General features: G+C 46.3%; 1 protein-coding gene across 4 annotated transcripts in view; it reads left to right on the forward strand.

Moving 5' to 3' along the window:
- The window catches only part of CPPED1 (calcineurin like phosphoesterase domain containing 1), a 99,971-nt gene that overhangs the window by 51,796 nt on the left and 31,188 nt on the right, over nucleotides 1-16,987 (forward strand). For 3 of the 4 annotated variants that reach the window (XM_059154690.1, XM_059154688.1, XM_059154689.1), the window contains one exon: nucleotides 15,040-15,462. The exons of the other annotated variant lie outside the window; for it this stretch is intronic. In XM_059154690.1, the coding sequence (XP_059010673.1) occupies nucleotides 15,040-15,462 (423 nt within the window). The remainder of the gene's footprint in view (nucleotides 1-15,039; nucleotides 15,463-16,987) is intronic. 4 annotated transcript variants of the gene reach the window in all.

A 16,987-nucleotide genomic window follows, 5' to 3' on the forward strand; every position in this document is an offset into this window, starting at 1 on the left:
TCAGACCTTTGCTGGCATCGGGGTTGGTTTTCTGAAGGTCCAAGCCACCTTAGACTGAACAGGGACCCCCTCACCCTCCACCCCATATGCCCAGCTCACTGCAACAAAGTGAGAACGCCGGCAGGCAAGCTCAGGCACACTACACGGGCCCAGGACGTCTCGTCCCAGATGCCAGGTGCTCTGGTCCATTTACACGTCCCCTAACGCCTGAACACTGCCGGTAAGGATATCCAGGCCTACATCTCCCCCACTACTGGGGGCAGTTTCATCTACATGCGACTTCCTTTCCTCAGTGGGGCACCAAGGAGGGGCAGGTCCCTTTTAAGTCTGTTGTAGGACCCATTCCTCAGCACACGAGCACAGCTTCTGGACAGAGACTTCCCACTGTGCCTCTGCAAAACACCATGTTCTCTTCCGTTCCTTTACTAACATCACTAATATTTATATAGGGCTTGCTGTGTGCCAGGCATTGTTCTAAGTGCTTTGCAAAGATGAAGTCACTCCATCTTCCTAACGACCCTATAAAGCAGGCAGTATAATTATACATATTGTTTCACCATGTGCAGTTCATCTTTGGGGAAGGGGCACGTGGGTCTTGGTACAAATTGCTTTACAGTCAGTGCCTGCTCATTCTGTCTCTTTGCCCAAGGGATGGAGGGGGAGAAATAGTAGTTGTTCAGTGGAGCATGCCAGAGGGGCAGATTTTCAGGCCCTTGAAAAGGAATGGGGTGCCTGGGTGCCTCAGTGGGTTAAAGCCTCTGCGTTCGGCTCGGGTCATGATCTCAGGGTCCTGGGATCAAGCCCCGCGTTGGGCTACTCTGCTCAGCGGGGAGCCTGCTTCCCTCTATCTCTCTGCCTGCCTCTCTGCCTACTTGTGATCTCTGTGTGTCAAATAAATAAATAAAAGCTTTAAAAAAAAAAAAGAAAAGGAGGTGCTCCCCGGGTCCCCCAGACGTCCATATACTTGCAGTGGCAGCGACCCACATCTCCCCAGCTGTCCCTCCGGACAACATTCCCCACTTCTCTGCCTGTTGGCAGGGCTCACCCCATTTCCTGTCCTTCATCTTCCTGCCTTGCCCAGTGTCTGAAGTCTGGTGGCGGGCAGGGGAGAGCAGTTGAGCACAAGGTAGGACCGAGGAGCCGTGTTGTCTCTGGCCCTGGCTGATCTCTGCTTTGAGGCCGTCTCTTGCTTCGCAGTCTTCGTGGGGTGCACACCAGGGTTTGTGATCCCCTGTGTTTACCCCCACTACCTCATCTGCTCTGATGACGGGGCCTCGTGAGAACCCCGTAGCCACTCGGGAGGGGATGAACTACATTCTAGACATGGAAATACCTTTGGGACAGGAAAGTGATTTTCTTAATTACAAAAATTATTTTTTTTTAAGATTTTATTTATGTATTTGACAGAGAGAGAGATCACAAGTAGGCAGAGAGGCAGGCAGAGAGAGAGGAGGAAGCAGGCTCCCTGCTGAGCGGAGAGCCCAATGCGGGGCTCGATCCCAGGACCCTGAGATCATGACCTGAGCCAAAGGCAGAGGCTTTAACCCACTGAGCCACCCAGGCACCCCGCAAAAATTATTGTGTAATAGTTCATACGGGTTATGGAATTGCTATTTTACAGTGACCCAAAATAGTGCTGTGATTTAAAGTCTTGCTTCTCTGGTTCAGTTTTTCATCTTTGTCAGCATTATATAGGCATGCAGATTAGGGAGTCAGATCATTGTACACAGACTGTTATGAGAAGGGCAGCTCACAACTCTTGACCTGGTCGTGGCTCCCTTCCCAGCAGCAGCACTCGTCAGTGATTTTGGCTAATGATGTTGATCACCAATCTGTAGTTCCTAAATAACATGCTTATGTTACCATTTCTGGATCTGCCCTTTGTTATTTATTGAATCTACATCTTCATTAAATTTTAATTTTAGTTATATCAGTATTTGGTATTTATAGTAGTTCATCTCTTTACGCATTACCTTAAACATTATTCACAACGAGCCACATTTGTATGTCCTGATGATTTTCCTCCCTGCAAATTCTTTTTGCGTTTTTAAAACAAACTGGCTTAGGGGCACCTGGGTGGCTCAGTTGTTGGGCGTCTGTCTTCGGCTCAGGTCATGATCCCAGGTTCCTGGGATTGAGCCCCGCATTGGGCTCCCTGCTCTGCAGGAAGCCTGCTTCTCCCTCTCCCACTCCCCCTGCTTGTATTTCCTCTCTCGCTGTCTCACTCTCTGTCAGATAAATAAAATCTTTAAAATAAAGATTAACTGTCTTAATTTTTATTTTAAAGATTTTATTTTATTTTTTTAAGTAATCTCTACACCCAAGGTGGGGTTCATGAGATCAAGAGTCACATGATCTACTGACTGAGATAACCAGGTGTTCCAAAATGTCTTAATTTTAAAAAATATTTTATTTATTTATTGAGAGTGAGCAAGCAAGAGAGCATGAGTGGGGTACAGGGGTAGAGGGAGAGAGGGAGAAGCAGACTCCCCATTGAGCAGGGAGCCTGATATGGGGCTCAATCCCAGGACCCCAAGAGCATGACTTGAGCTGAAGGTAGACACTTAACTAGCTGAGCCACCCAGGTGCCCCTTAATTTTTTAAATGTACTAATTCAACCGCAGGTGAAAGTGCACAGATTTCCTGTCAGTACATTTAAAAATATTGGGCACTCTGTCAGCTTCAGCTTTTTGAGTTCTGTCTAGGACAAAGTTCTCTGTTTTGTGTCTGGTTCCTCTAAGCCTGCAAAAAGCTATTGTCTTGAGACTCCTGCCCTCATTCTAGAAACTGACTACCTTCACCTCTGTCATGTTGGACCCTGTTTCCTTCCTTGTTAGGTAGGTGACAGGCTCTTGTAGCTTCTGGAGAAGAATTTATATTTGAAATACCCTCATTGTAGCCTCACATGAATTGGAGATCGTGGTAGTTCAGCTGGGTATAGAATGTTAGGAAAGCAGTCGTTTTTCTCTCAGCATTTTGGAAGCTCAGCTTCCTTGCCTTTGCCCATCCAGTGTGGATTTTAAGAGGTTCAATTCCCCTCTGATTCTTGATCCCTTATATGAAAGGAGATATATGAAGGATCTTCCAGTGGTATTCAGGGTTCTGGATATAACAGTGTGATATACTGTGGTGTGAATCTGCCTTATTTACTTACTTAAAGTCACGGCCTTTGGTTCTGAAATATTGTTGAATTATTTCAGTGATGATTTTCCTCCTGAGATTTTTTTTTTTTTTTTGGTATACCCTCCGCGCTTATGTTCTTTAGATTAGTTAGACTTCCTATACTGGCCCTCAAATATTGTCTCCTTCCCCTCTTCCCCCTGCCCAACTTCTTTGCTTACTCTACTTTCTGAGGTATTTCTTCAACTTTATCTTCTAAGCCTTCTGTTGAGATTTTTATTTCCACTACCATGGTTTTAATTTTCAAGAGCTGTTTTGGTCATTACTCCTATAATTGTTTGATGGGGATACAATATCTTTTCCTTCCCTGAGAATAGTGAAGATGGTTTTTTCTTTCCTTCTCCAAGTAATATCTGTTTTCCCTTGTTTTGGTTGTTTGGGGTGTCTTTCTTTTCTTTTTTTTTTTTTTTTTTTCTGTAATGACACTTTATTTTTTCTTTCCTATTTTTTAAAATTATGTTATGTTAGTCACCATACAGTACATCATTATTTTTTGGTGTAGTGTTCCACGATGCATTGTTTGCATATAACACCCCGTACTGCTTGCAATCTGTGCTCTCCTTAATACCCATCACTGGTTGAGCCCCCCCCCCCCCAAAACCCTGTTTGTTTCTTAGAGTCCGCAGTGTCTCATGTGAATAACGCTGCTATGAACGCTCTTAACTCGTGTCTTCTTTAGACCGGTGCACGCCCTTCTTCGGTGACAATCCTGGGAGTGGAATTGCTGGGTCATCAGGAGAATGGAGGTTGAGCTTCAGTAAATCTCTCCAGAGTGTTTTCCTTAGGGTTGCACCAAGCCAGTTGCTCTTTTAACCTTTCCTACTTTGAGCTGATTGTTTAACTTTCTGAGTGAGCTAAGCCCCCTTGTTCACCTGCTCTCGGGGTTCCGCATTTCTGTGGCTGTTCTTCCTCACCTCTTACTTAGTCCTGGAGCGTTTACTGTCTTTGCAGTACAGTGTGTGGAAGGAACAGAACTAAGTATGTGTTTCTAGTCCACCATCTTTAGCTCTTAGGGCTCGAAGATGGCTTTTAACTCTCAGTCTCACCAAACATGATCACTCTTGTGTCTAAGTCCTTCTGCCAAAAGGGTTGAGAAAAGCAAGGTTGAGGAGGGACCCCAGTGTCCTGGCCAGGCAGGTCGACTGGTCACATAGTGGGGGTTTAGTACAGTAACAGGTGCATCGGGATGCGGTAACGCCCATGCTTAGCACATGGTAAGAATTCTGTGAGGGATAGCAGACTTCATATTTATGATTTCTTCTCATGGAGTGAGCTTCTGAGTCACCTAGGAGAGTTATTTGCTTTACTTGGTTAAACTCGAACTTTGACCTTGGCTGACCTCACTCTTTCTTTGGGGTCCCAAGAATATATTCAGCCTAAAGACCCTTCATCTATATTTCCTCTGCTTCTTCATCTATCAGAGATGTGTTACCCCCAAACCGCACTCATTGAGTACATTTTTCTTCTATTAATGTAACCAGTAATATCCCTAAGTATAGATAACCACATCATTATTCCTCTGCCGAACCTCTAATCAGATGCATCCAGTGTACTCATTACTTCACATGTATATTCCTCTCTTCTAGTATATTAAATTCCCTTGTAATCGTTGTTACCTGTGGCTATAAATAATGGTTAGGTTCTTGTGCTAACTGGTAGCAGCATTTTTGAAAGGAAGGAAAGACCCAGAAACTGACCACACTAACAGAAATCCCAGATATTTTTCTGGGAAGGTAAACATTGCAGGTGGGAAGGGAAGCATGATTGTAACTTTCGCAGAGTTCAGTGAGTGCGTTCATCTGCGTTGGGGATTAACTAGGTCACTGTGCGTGGCCCTGAGATCTCATCGCCAGTTACATAGAATGTTATTTCTGTGGCAGACCCTAGTCGTTGCAGTCCAAGCAGCTCGTGTACAAACCAGCTTTTTCACACAATACATTGGCAAAGTGAAAACTCTCCTCGAAGTTTAAAAATTTTTATGACTCTAATGTCTTTCCCCCTTGAAAAAAAAAATACAGCTAGATGCTCGTAGGGGATGATTGATCAAGCAGCAGACCTTTGTGGGTGAATGTATCGTATTGTAATGTTTTTAAATACAGTATTGGGATGAACTTGGAAAGTGTAGAGCATTGTCTTTATTGAGGAGCTGACGTCACTCTGCCCAAGTGGAAGGCTTGAATGCAAGTGGCGTTGCTCTCCAGTCCCCCTTCCAATTGCAGTGACCTCCCTGATGCCTTTGGCAGCTCTGATGATTTGGTCCAAGAGTCTGCTGCTGTGTCCCCCTTCTTACCACCAGCTGGAATGCCTGTCGGCGTGATTGCCCTGGATACTTTCCAACAAGTCGAGAACTCCTCGATAGCTGACACACTTTTGAATGTCCTAACTGTACCTCCTATACCCAGGGGTCACGTTATTTGTTGTCATAAGGCTCTGAGAGTTCTTTGCTCCTTGTCGTCGGTCAGTGGTTCCCTGACCGGTCCTGACGGGTCCTGGAGGGTCCTGGGAGGGTAGTCCGTGACGTCAAGTGGAGGTGTCCTCCCTCTCCCGGCACCGGCAGCAGAAGCCTTGGGTACGCATTCGAAGCTCTGTGAAGAAGGAACTGTGTTTGTCCCCTTCAGCACGCTACCCCGGGTACCCGGCCCCATACGTGGGACATCATCATTTTCGTTTTCCATTCGTTGAAAATAGAGCAAGTTTCTGCTGCTGCTTTATGCCTGGACAGATTACACCAGCGCATTGTTAGGTACAAAGTGTCATGGCGACAGGACGATGATCTTGTTGTGGTCCTTACGTTGGTGCCCTGGCAGATAGAAACTCACTAATGGTGGCAAGGGGCATGTTTGTAACTGAAAAGAGCACAGCTGGTTGGTCACAGAGTGAGGCTGAAGACCCCTGTGTCCCCCCTCCCCGAATCCTCTACTGGGAACACCTCCCCACACACACACATAGGCCAGTTCCCAGTTCTCAGACCAGCCCTCCAGGGTAGAGCCCGGGGCTCCATGCAGCTCAGCGCTGGGTCCCCATTCCCCGCTCCCTTCCCTTAGACCGCAGTAAGCCCTGGTGTGCCCATCTGTAAACCGTGGTAACAGAGCAATGAACTGATGCTCTGTGAATCCAAAAGAGCATGCTACCCACCCCCCCCCCCAAAAAAAAAAAGAGAAAGAAAAGGAAAGGAAAGAAAGAAAAGCCTCTCTGTGCTTTAGCTTTGAAGTCATACACATCCCTTCAAATTAAACATTGGTCAGGAATCATGTCCTTTTAGAGCTGGTGATGAGTAAATGCGAAACTGTATGTTCTTGGATAGTTGGGGACACTTGAGCTAGCAGGCTGAAATCCTTCCCCGTCACACCCTGGTTCACCCTCCTCTCCTGCCCCCGGCCTCCGCTGGGGAAGTGCCTGGGTTTGCGAGTGGCCGCTCAGCATGTGCTTACCGGAGCGCCGCACTGATTTTGTTCTCTTCGCCACTGCCTGGTCGGACCCGGGAGGCCCCTTGTCCCCCCAGAGTGAGCAGCCCGTTCAGTCACCCGACTGGGCTCTGTGCCGGCCAAGGTTGCCCCGCTACTTATTTTACATTTTCCTGGCAGCGGTGGAGTGTATTATTACCAGCTCTCATTTAAGTCTTTGTGCCCCCACGGACCAGAGAGCGTGGAAGTCTCGTTTTGTGTAAGCGACGTCCTTCCTGGTCGGTTTGCTACAGAGAGCGTTGGTTTGCTTCTTGGGGAAAAAAAAAAGAAAGAAATCTTCTTGCTGAACCAGTAAACAGATTCATAGCACGGTTGAAATCTCTGCATGGCATCTGTTATTTAGATAGCTTCCACAGAGAAGAGAAGATTTTGAGAAGGTCTCCAAGGTGGACGGTTCTGTCCAGTAGTTTCTGGATGGAATTCTGCCATCACTGCGTTTTTGCTCTCCAGGATGGGGATAGTGGAAGGGGAACAGAAACATGTGGGTTCCCTGTTTGTTTCTTGTTCTTTTTTTTTTTTTTTTTTTTCTGTAGCTGGGTTATAATCCCCAAGGCTTGGAGGCAGCTTCTGTTCTCCTTAATCCCCAAAGGGGAAAACAAAATAGGTCTGTCGTGGTGTTCTGCGCTTGGCAGGTAAACACTCTGCTTCCGTGGTATGTGCCTGCACTTCTGGCTGAGAGACGGACTCGGAGGGAAGCCCCGTGATACTTTCCCTTCAGAAGATGGAGCCCGAGTCCGTTGTTGACGTTTAGGAGTTCTCTGTATATTCTGAATATTAATGCCGTACCTGATGTGGGATTTTGCAAGTATTTTCTCCCACTCTGTGGTTGATACTCGCGTCTGACAATGCACAAAAATTTTTAACTGGCAAGAAGTCCATTTTGTCTTTTTGTCTGCCTTTTCCTTTTGTCGCCTGTGTCTCTATCAGTACAGCACGTTTTCAATTTTTGCTTCTAATCTGTTTGTTCCCCACTCTTTTCCATGTCAGTAAAGGACATGACTGGCCTCCCAACTCCTGAGACATGGAGAATGATTTTCTTTCCTTTTTTTTTTTTTTAAAGATTTTATTTATTTATTTGACAGAGAGATCACAAGTAGGCAGGGAGGCAGGCAGAGAGAGAGGAAGGAAAGCAGGCTCCCTGCTGAGCAGAGAGCCCAATGCGGGGCTCAATCCCAGGACCCTGAGATCATGACCTGAACCGAAGACAGAGGCTTAACCCAATGAGCCACCCAGGCGCCCTTGGAGAATGATGCTCAAGTCCTTCCTCTCTGTTTCTACCCCCTATGTATCTTTCAAATATTTCTCCTTATACCTCCAATTCTCCATTGCTAGTCTGTAGAAATAGAATCTTTATATATTGACCTTGCATCCAGCCCCCAAGTCAATCCCCCTTACTAGTCTAGAAACTTTTTTTTAAAAATAGATTTTGTGGGGGGTGGTTTCCATGAAGACAGGTCTTCTGAGAACAGGCAGTTTTATTTTCTCTTTTCCAGTCTGTGTGCTTGTTTTCTTGCCTTAGTGCAATGGCTACAGCTTCTTCTGGGGTGCTGAATGCAGACAGTAGGGCAGACACCCTTGCTCTGTCTTCACTCCTGGGGGAAATGCATTCAGACTTTCACAACAAAGTGTGACTTTAGCTACCGGGTTTTTGTGGACGTACTTTATCTGGTGAAGCATGTTTACGTCTCTTCCAAGTTTGCTAAGAGATTTTTATCTGGCAATATATTTTAATGCTGTTCTCAAAACAAGAAGATAACCGTTTCTGCCTTAATACATATTAATAGTGATAGGTTACGCATTCCGTGGTATCCCATATTATTCAAAATTCAAAATTAATGAATGATATAAATAACTATTTTGTAATTCTCTAGATAATGTTTGTTACCTCCTGGATTTATCTTAAACTCCTTGCATTTAAAAAAATTTTTAAAAATACATATTTTGAACAGGTCACAGCTTTCCACCCTGCCCCCCTCAGTCCCATCCAGACTTCTCATCAGTCAAGAGGTGTGTGCAGAAATCAGGGTCCATGTTTTCTCAGGAACCACTTTTTGGCAGCTGCCCCTCCTCCACCTTGGAGACCTGCCCAGAGCAGTCCCCCTCCTCTCATCTTTTTGTTTTTTATTATTTGTAGTTGACATGCAGTGTTATGCTAGTTTCAGGTATACAGTATAGTGATTGAACAGTCCTGTTCATTGCTCAGTGCTCAACATGGTCAGTGTGTTCACATTCCCACATTCCCTCTTCCCCACCAGCCTCCCCTCAGCAACCACCAGCTCTCTGTGTTTAAGAATATGGTTTTTCACTTGTGTCTATTTTTGTTTATTCACTTATTTTCTTAAATTCCACATTTGAGTGAAATAATATGGTATATGTCTTTGATTGACTGGCTTGATTCACTTAGTATAATACCCTCTCAGCCCACCCATGTTGTGGTTGCAAAAGCCAAGATTTCATTCTTTTTTATGGCTGAGTAATATTCCTGTGTGTGTGTGTGTGTGTGTGTGTGTGTGTGTGTGTGTACCACATCTTTTTTTTATCCATTCATCAGTCAGCGGACACTTGGGTTGCTTTCATATCTTGGCTATTGTAAATAATGCTATAATAAAGCTAGGGGTGCATGTATCTTTTTGAATTACTGTTTCCTTTGGATAAATTCCCAGTAGTAGAATTATTGGATTGTGTGGTGTTTCTATTTTTAATTATCTGATGAACCTCCAGACTCTTTTCCATAGAGTCTGCACCAGTTGCATTCCCACCAACAGTGCAAGAGAGTTTCTTTCTCTTCATATCCTCCACAATACTTGTTACTGCTTGTCTTTTTTATTTTAGCCATTCTGACAGGTGTTAAGTGGTAGTTCATTGTGGTTTTGATTTGCATTTCCCTGATGATAGTGATGCTGAGCATCTTTTCATGTGTCTGTTGGCCATCTAGATGTCTTCTTTGGAAGAATGCCTGTTCATGTCCTCTGCCCATTTTGAATTGAATCATTTGGAGGTTTTTTGTTTTTGTTTTTGTTTTTTAAAATTTTATTTATTTATTTATTTATTTGTCAGAGAGAGAGAGAAAGAGATCACGCACAAGCAGGCAGAATGGCAGACAGAGGTGGAGAGAGAAGCAGGCTCCCTGTAGAGCAAGGAGCCTGACGCGGGACTTGATCCCAGGAACCCTGGGATTATGGCCTGAGCCAAAGGCAGCAACTTAACCGACTGAGCCACCCAGGTGTCCCTGGAGGGGTTTTTTGGTATTGTATAAGTTCTTCATATAATTTTGGATCTTAACCCGTTATCAGATATATCATTTGCAAGTATCTCCTCCCTTTTTGTAGATCGCCTTTTTGTTTTGTTGATGGTTTCCTTCACTATGTAAAGGGTCTTTATTTTGATGTGGACCCAGTAGTTTAATTTTGCTTTCTGTGTCTCTTGCCTCAGGAGACATATCCAGAAAAAATGTTTCTATGGCCAATGTAAAAAAAAAAAAAAAAAAAAATTACTGCTTGTGCTCTCTTCTAGGATTTTTTGGTTTCAGGTCTCATACTTAGGTCTTTCATCCATTTCGGGTTCATATTTGTGTTTGGTGTAAGAAACGAGTGTAGTTTCATTCTTTTGCATGTAGCTGTCCAGTTTTTCCAACACGATTTGTTGAAAAGACTGTCTTTTTCCCATTGTATATTCCTTCCTTGTTTGTCATAGATTAGTTGACCATAGAAGTATGTGTTTATTTCTAGATTTTCTCTTCTGTCCCATTAATCTATGTGTCTGTTTTGGGGTCAGTTCCATACTGTTTTGATCACTACAGCTCTGTAATATAACTTGAAGTCTGAGATTGTGATGCCTCCAGCTTTGTTCTTATTTCTTAAAATTGCTTTGGCTCTTCAGGGTGTTTTTTGGATCCATACAAAGTTTAGGAGTATTTGTTCTAATTCTGTGACGTTCACACAAACAAATGGAAGGATATACCATGCTCATGGATTGGAAGAACCAATATTGTTAACACGTCCACACTCCTCAAAGCAATCTACAGATTTAATGGAATCCCTATCAAAATACCAACATTTTTCACAGAACTAGAACATATAATTCTAAAATTTTAATGGATTCACCTTCTCTCTTCTGAGGCATTTCTTACAGTTTTTCTTCCTTCACCAAAGTCTTGTCTCTTCTTTCACTGCCTCTCTTTCTGTCTTGCCTTTAAAATGCAGAATCCCACTCGATCCATAAGACACTCAGAGAGACTCTCTTGCCCTTGGCCAAGTTAACATTGTTTCTATTCCTGACGCCAGGTAGGTTTGGCTTTGGTCTTTGCTGTAATATTATGACTTCCTTAGGAAGCTGTGCTAAGGTGTACTATGAGCTATGCTAATAACTAATAATACTAAGGGATTATTGATACTCTGACCCTAAAGAAATTCTGACCTACACAAATGAAAGTGTGTTGAAAATAATGCAAATGTTTTCCTTAAACTTGGCTTTCTGCAGTTGAGAAGTTACTCCTTCACTTTTAAATTCTTACCTAAAAATTACTTATATCCCTGGGGAATGTTGTCTTTCCTTCAGAAATGATTTATTGATTGCTGTGTGCGTACTATGAGTCACCGGTCAAAAAAGGGAGAATTCAGCACATTCGGGTGTGGGGGTGGAGGGAAGACAGCTAACATTTTTGCATTCCTGTTCATACCGAACTCTGGAAATCATTATCTTGGTATGAATCCTGACAGTTGCCCTCTGAGATATGGAGCCTATCATCTTATTGCACGCATGAGGAGACCGAGGCTCAGAGGAACTAAGGGACTCACCAAGGTCGCATGGCCTGTAAGGCGCAAGAGGCAAGGACCAAGCCCCGGTGTCCTAGACTCCCCCTCCACACCATGCCTCCGTGTGGGGGGGTTCAGAAGGTTCTAGAAAAGCCTCAAAAGAGAGGCTGATATTTGACTGAGGGTACCTAGCAAAGTCATGGGTTTCATCTTTTTTTTTTTTTTTTAAACAGGTTATTGGGGGATATTTGTGATTTCCTCCAAAGCAGAATCCCTCTGAAGTTTGGAAACAAACATCCTATTACTGTGTGTAATTCACAATTCTACCCTGTAGCTTGCTTGTGGACAAGGTCTCCTTTCTGAGTTCTGAGTAAGCCTTTCTTTTAAGATGCTTTTTCTAGATGGTCATTAACTAATTGGACGTTCTTTATGTCTGCTCAGTCAGTATAGGAAGCCTCATGGTAAAATGCCCTTTGAAAATCAGGAATGGGATATGCCGTGCACCCCAGTGTGTTGTAAGCCCATGTCCTGTGGATCAGGACAGCTGAGAGGAGTCACCCAGGAAGCTAGGACGTTAGTTTGGGGCCAGGACACTGGATTGAGAGACAGCAGTCAGAGCTGGAACATTGAGTTCAAATCCTGACGTCCCCACTGGCTGTCAGACCGATTAATATGGGTACAGCTCTTAGAACAGTGCTGCCCATGGTAAGTGCCAGGTTAGTGTTGGCTGCTCCCAAGTAGATATGAATGGAAAGACGGGAACATTGGTGGCAACTTGGGGGTTTTTAGAACACTGGTTAAGGAAAGTAGTGATGAATTAACCTTGGTTTATGGAGTCCCTTTGAAATGGTTTATCATGCTCAAGGCCATAAAGAATTCATCCTCCCTGTTTGTTGACATGGGAAAAGACCTAGCCAGGGGGTCTTAGAGGGGATAAGATAAGTCAACACAGATACCCACAGTCTGGGCCGTCCCAGACCAGCGAGGAGGTGGACGCTGGAAGGGAGTCCTGGTTCCTGGTTTCTCGTGCCAGGCCAGACCTGCCCTGCCTCTCCGGAGCCTCAGGTGCTCTTCCTGAGTCAGCCGGCAGACACCTTTTCCAGATTCCACTCATCTGAGATACTGGGATCACTTGAAAATGCAGCTTCTTGACTGACCTCCCGAATCTTCTTTAAACCTCGGGAGCTTGAGGCTAAAAGCCCCCTTTTAAACAAGCAAACCAAAAAACACCAAGAAATCCCCTTTAAAAATAATGGAAATAGGGATACCTGGGTGGCTCAGTCGGTTAAGCCACTGCCTTCGGCTCAGGTCATGATCCCAGGGTGCTGGGATCAAGTCCTACCTCAGGTTCCTTGCTTGGCAGGGAACCTGCTTCTCTCTCTGCCCCGTCTGCTTCTCTGCCTGTTTGTGCACTCTCTGTCTCTGACAAATAAATAAATAAATAAAATCTTTTTAAAAAAATGGAAATCTTATATAAGTTTGGAAAAAGGAAGGAAGGAACTTTTAAAATGTCATATAAAGGGTTTTAAACTGAATGTGGAAGTCCCCCTCTCTCCTGTTTCCCAGACTTAACCAGAGTTACCATTTGTGTTTGGAGAAGTTTTATTCACAGTAGATGAATATCTATAAGCCTTTTAAAAATTTACATGTGGTTTTTTTCCTCCATGTCTTACCTCTTCAACTTAGTATACTAATGATTTTTCTAGAGTATCAGTGTAGAGATACCTCTTTCTTTTCTTTTTATTTATTTATTTTATCAGAATGAATTATAAAACTATTTCAGTGAGATAGGGAAATTCTGACCTCTTACCTCATACCACAGCGAAAAGTAAAATGCACACCAACCTTGGCATCATTACAAGGAGAAATGGATCTGTTCACAGTTACAATGGGGACTCACAGGGCTCCCTGAAACGGACCCGGGTCAGAAGGCCACGACCAAGGACACATGACACAGGAGACCTGAGTCGCACCGTACACAGGCGGGAGGGAGGGGAGGTGCACGGGTACATCAGAGAATGCACATTTCTCTACAGGCTCCCGCGGGCCATTTAGAAGAACAGAGAAGGGCAGAGACTTGGCTGGAAAGGAGATCTGGCCACTGCTGGCTGCTTCCAGTTGTAAGTTCTGAAAGAGTTTTGCCTCTCTCCTCTGTTTCTTTCCTGAGTTGGTTCTGCCCATTCCTGCTTCATGCCCGCCTGTTTTATGACCATCTCGACTGAATGCCCGTCTGTGTTAGGTCTTCCTCCTTAACTACAGTTGCTCCGTAAGGACCTTTTTTTGTCGTCTTTTACATTCGTGGCGGACGCGGACTGTTAGGTGTAATGTTCGTCTGCTCATGGCAAGGTTTTTCAGGTGAGTTTTCATCCTCCCGAGGGAAGCGGGGCTGCTCTCCCCTCTTTTCCTTGTGGCGTCTGTGCATAACGTGGAGCGTGTTCCTCGGGACCGACGTGGTGCAGCAGTTCTGTCATCTCCCCACCTTGCGTTTGTCAGTAATGCTCCGTGAGCGTCGGATACGGACAGATACGGACTGATACTGCCCTCGTTTGCTGGATGGGTCGGTTATCTGACTCCCCGCCTGGGAGGGAAGGGTCTGTGTGTCTGGCTTGCCGCTCGCCCCAGTAACGAAATCAGTGCCTTAGACGTAGTCAGGACCCGATAAATATTTGTTGGGTAAATTAGCGCGGAGGAGCTCAAAAAGCAAAACAAAGGCTAAAAAACCAGATTTGGAATTGAAGTGGTCGTTTCAGATCCCATCCATTCAAGTTTTAATACGTTATCTCCATACTGAAGCCTGGGTGTCTGGAGTGTGGGGGGGTGTGGGGAGACACACTTAATATTAAGACATGGAGCCCTTGCATTTTTATACACCGTTACTGGAATACAAAGTACCTCTTCCCCTGTGTGGGCCGGGGCGGGGGAGATGTGGCAAGGTGCATGTGCCAGTTGATCTGGCCCTTCAGATTCTAAGAATTTTCCCCATAAGGGTGCTCACACGGTCAGCAAGGCCGTAGGTGTGGTCAGAATAGAGGCACCTGGGTGGCTCAGTGGGTTAAGCCTCTGCCTTCGGCTCAGGTCATGATCCCAGGGTTCTGGGATCGAGCCCCGCATCGGGCTCTCTGCTCAGCGGGGAGCCTGCTTCCCGCTCTCTCTCTGCCTGCCTCTCTGCCTACTTGTGATCTCTGTCAAATAAATAAATAAAATCTTTAAAAAAAAAAAAAGAATGACTATAATAGCAGTTGGTTTGGGACTGGTGTTCACAGCTGGGTCCATACACGACAGAGGTGCGTATGGTGACCCACTGAGATGGGACAAAAAAGCGGCAGCTGTGTGTTTATTTTCCATCTGCATAAAAGAAAGGAAGCCTCGCTGACATTTAGTGTTAGAGTAACTACGAACCACCACTCGGGCAGCACCGCCGGGTCAGATGGCCACTCGGACACTGAATTTCCAAGGCATCCTGAGGGAAGGGGGACAGACAGAGGCTCCCACCGACGTTACTCATTTGCTTTTAACGCACAGCTGCCGTTTGCAGTTTCCGCGCACGGGTGCAGTGTGTTTCCAGACTGTGCTCTCTTACCTCACATCGGTGAGCACAGGGGTGGCCCCGGCCATCTCAGCTGTGACCCTCCCTCTTGCAGGGATGCCCTGGCGGAAGGAGCAGACCGCGGACCTGCAGCGGGTGCTGGCGCGCGTGGACCGGGACATCCCGCTGGTGCTGGTCAGCGGCAACCACGACGTGGGCAACACCCCCACGCCCGAGACTGTGGCAGAGTTCCAGCGGACCTGGGGGGACGACTATTTCAGCTTCTGGGTCGGGGGCGTCCTGTTCCTGGTCCTCAACTCCCAGTTCTGGTACGATGCCTCCCGATGCCCCGCCCTGAAGCAGGCGCAGGACCAGTGGCTGGACCAGCAGCTGCGCGTCGCAGGCCGGCACCACTGCCAGCACGCCATCGTCTTCCAGCACATCCCGCTCTTCCTCCGCAGCATTGACGAGGACGACGACTACTTCAACCTCACCAAGTCCGTGCGGAAGGAGGTGGCCAACAAGCTCACCAGAGCAGGTAGAGACCCGGGGCCCCAGGGGTTGGCTGGGAGGTGGAGGGGAGGCTTCCAGATCCTTCTTCCACCTCCTGCAGCCTGGCGAAGGGTAGAGAAGATGGGGATTTGGACCCAACTGGGTTCTGTCCCCAGCCCCGCCCCCCACAGACAGTGTGGTCTTGGGCAAGCTGCCTGGCCCTCCCAGCCTCAGTGTACTCACCTGTAAAGTGGGAGTAGCAGTAGGAGCTCTCACGTAGAGTGGTCGTTAGCGTTCAGGGAGGGGGGCCTACAGATCATTACAGTAGCCCCTGGCCTACCAAGTAGTGAAGTTGTAGCAGCTGCTGGCAGCCGAGGGTGAGGTCCTGCGGGTATGCAGTTAACGGAGGGTAGCGGGGGTCTGACTGCTGTGTACTGGCCCCGGGAGAAGGGCTAATGCCAGGGGCATCTGTTCTCATACCTCTGGGAAGTAGGCATTCGGTCAATGGCAGGTGATGTTTAAGAGCTGGGCTTTCCACCAGTGTTGGCTGTAACCCTGGGAGGTCCCGGGACGTGCAGGTCCTGGAGGCGCCTCCTTGATTTTCCCGGGATGGGGACTGAATTCTCCTCCAAAACCAGGAGTTTAACCCACTGTCAGTTATCAGCTAATCACATGTTGACACAAGCGTGTGCACACACACATGCGCGTGCATGCGCGCGCGCGCACACACACACACACACACACACACACACGATGGCGTACCGGTCTGCACACCCTCCAGCTCCCTTCCTGGCTGCCCCACCATGTTGCTGTTGAGAGATGGGTCTTTCTCAGCTGACTCTGTGCAGGGCCATTGACTTGGCAGGATCCCATTTCTGACAACTGTTGTGTCTCTTGTTTTTGTTTTAGTGCCTCCTTTCAGATCTTTCCAGAGTGTACTTCTTGATATGCTTCTAACATTTAAATACATCCGTTTATTTGTTAGGAGATAGGGAGAGGGAGGTGGTGGCCCAACCTGGTAGCAAGCGTTCATTTAAAAAAAAAAGTCTTGACACTCTTCTTTTCATCTTCGAGCGTTCAATGTGTTTGCGTTTACTTGTGAAATGTACAATAGGCCCTTTTGTATTTTTAAGACATTTTACAAAAAGCTCGCATAATTGGAGACATTTTCCAGCTGTTCCGTGGAGATGAAGTTGGGAAACTTCTATTGAGGTCTTTGAAATTTTGTGCCATGCTTGAGCTGGTGCACAAAACCGTTTCGATGACAAGGAAATAAAGTGTCAGGATGGCGTCAGTGCCACCGTGGAGACTAGCTGTCACAGAATAATGCCAGAGAGAACATTTAATGCCAATGAAATGAGTCCTTTCATATCAAATGTTAAGTGACGCAGATGCCATCCCCGTGACTGCTCTTTGTTCTTGGCTCTTGCTGGCCACCTTCTCGAGTGGCATGTGGCTCTGGGCTTCCCCTCGTCGGAGGAGCAGATGCAGCCCACAGGCACCACCAGATACGGAGACCTGTAGACCCATACAAAGAGAGAGCCCACAGCCCTAACAGGGCAGCCCCTCGG

This window comes from Mustela lutreola, chromosome 17, assembly GCF_030435805.1.
Source record: "Mustela lutreola isolate mMusLut2 chromosome 17, mMusLut2.pri, whole genome shotgun sequence".
NCBI lineage: Eukaryota > Metazoa > Chordata > Mammalia > Carnivora > Mustelidae > Mustela > Mustela lutreola.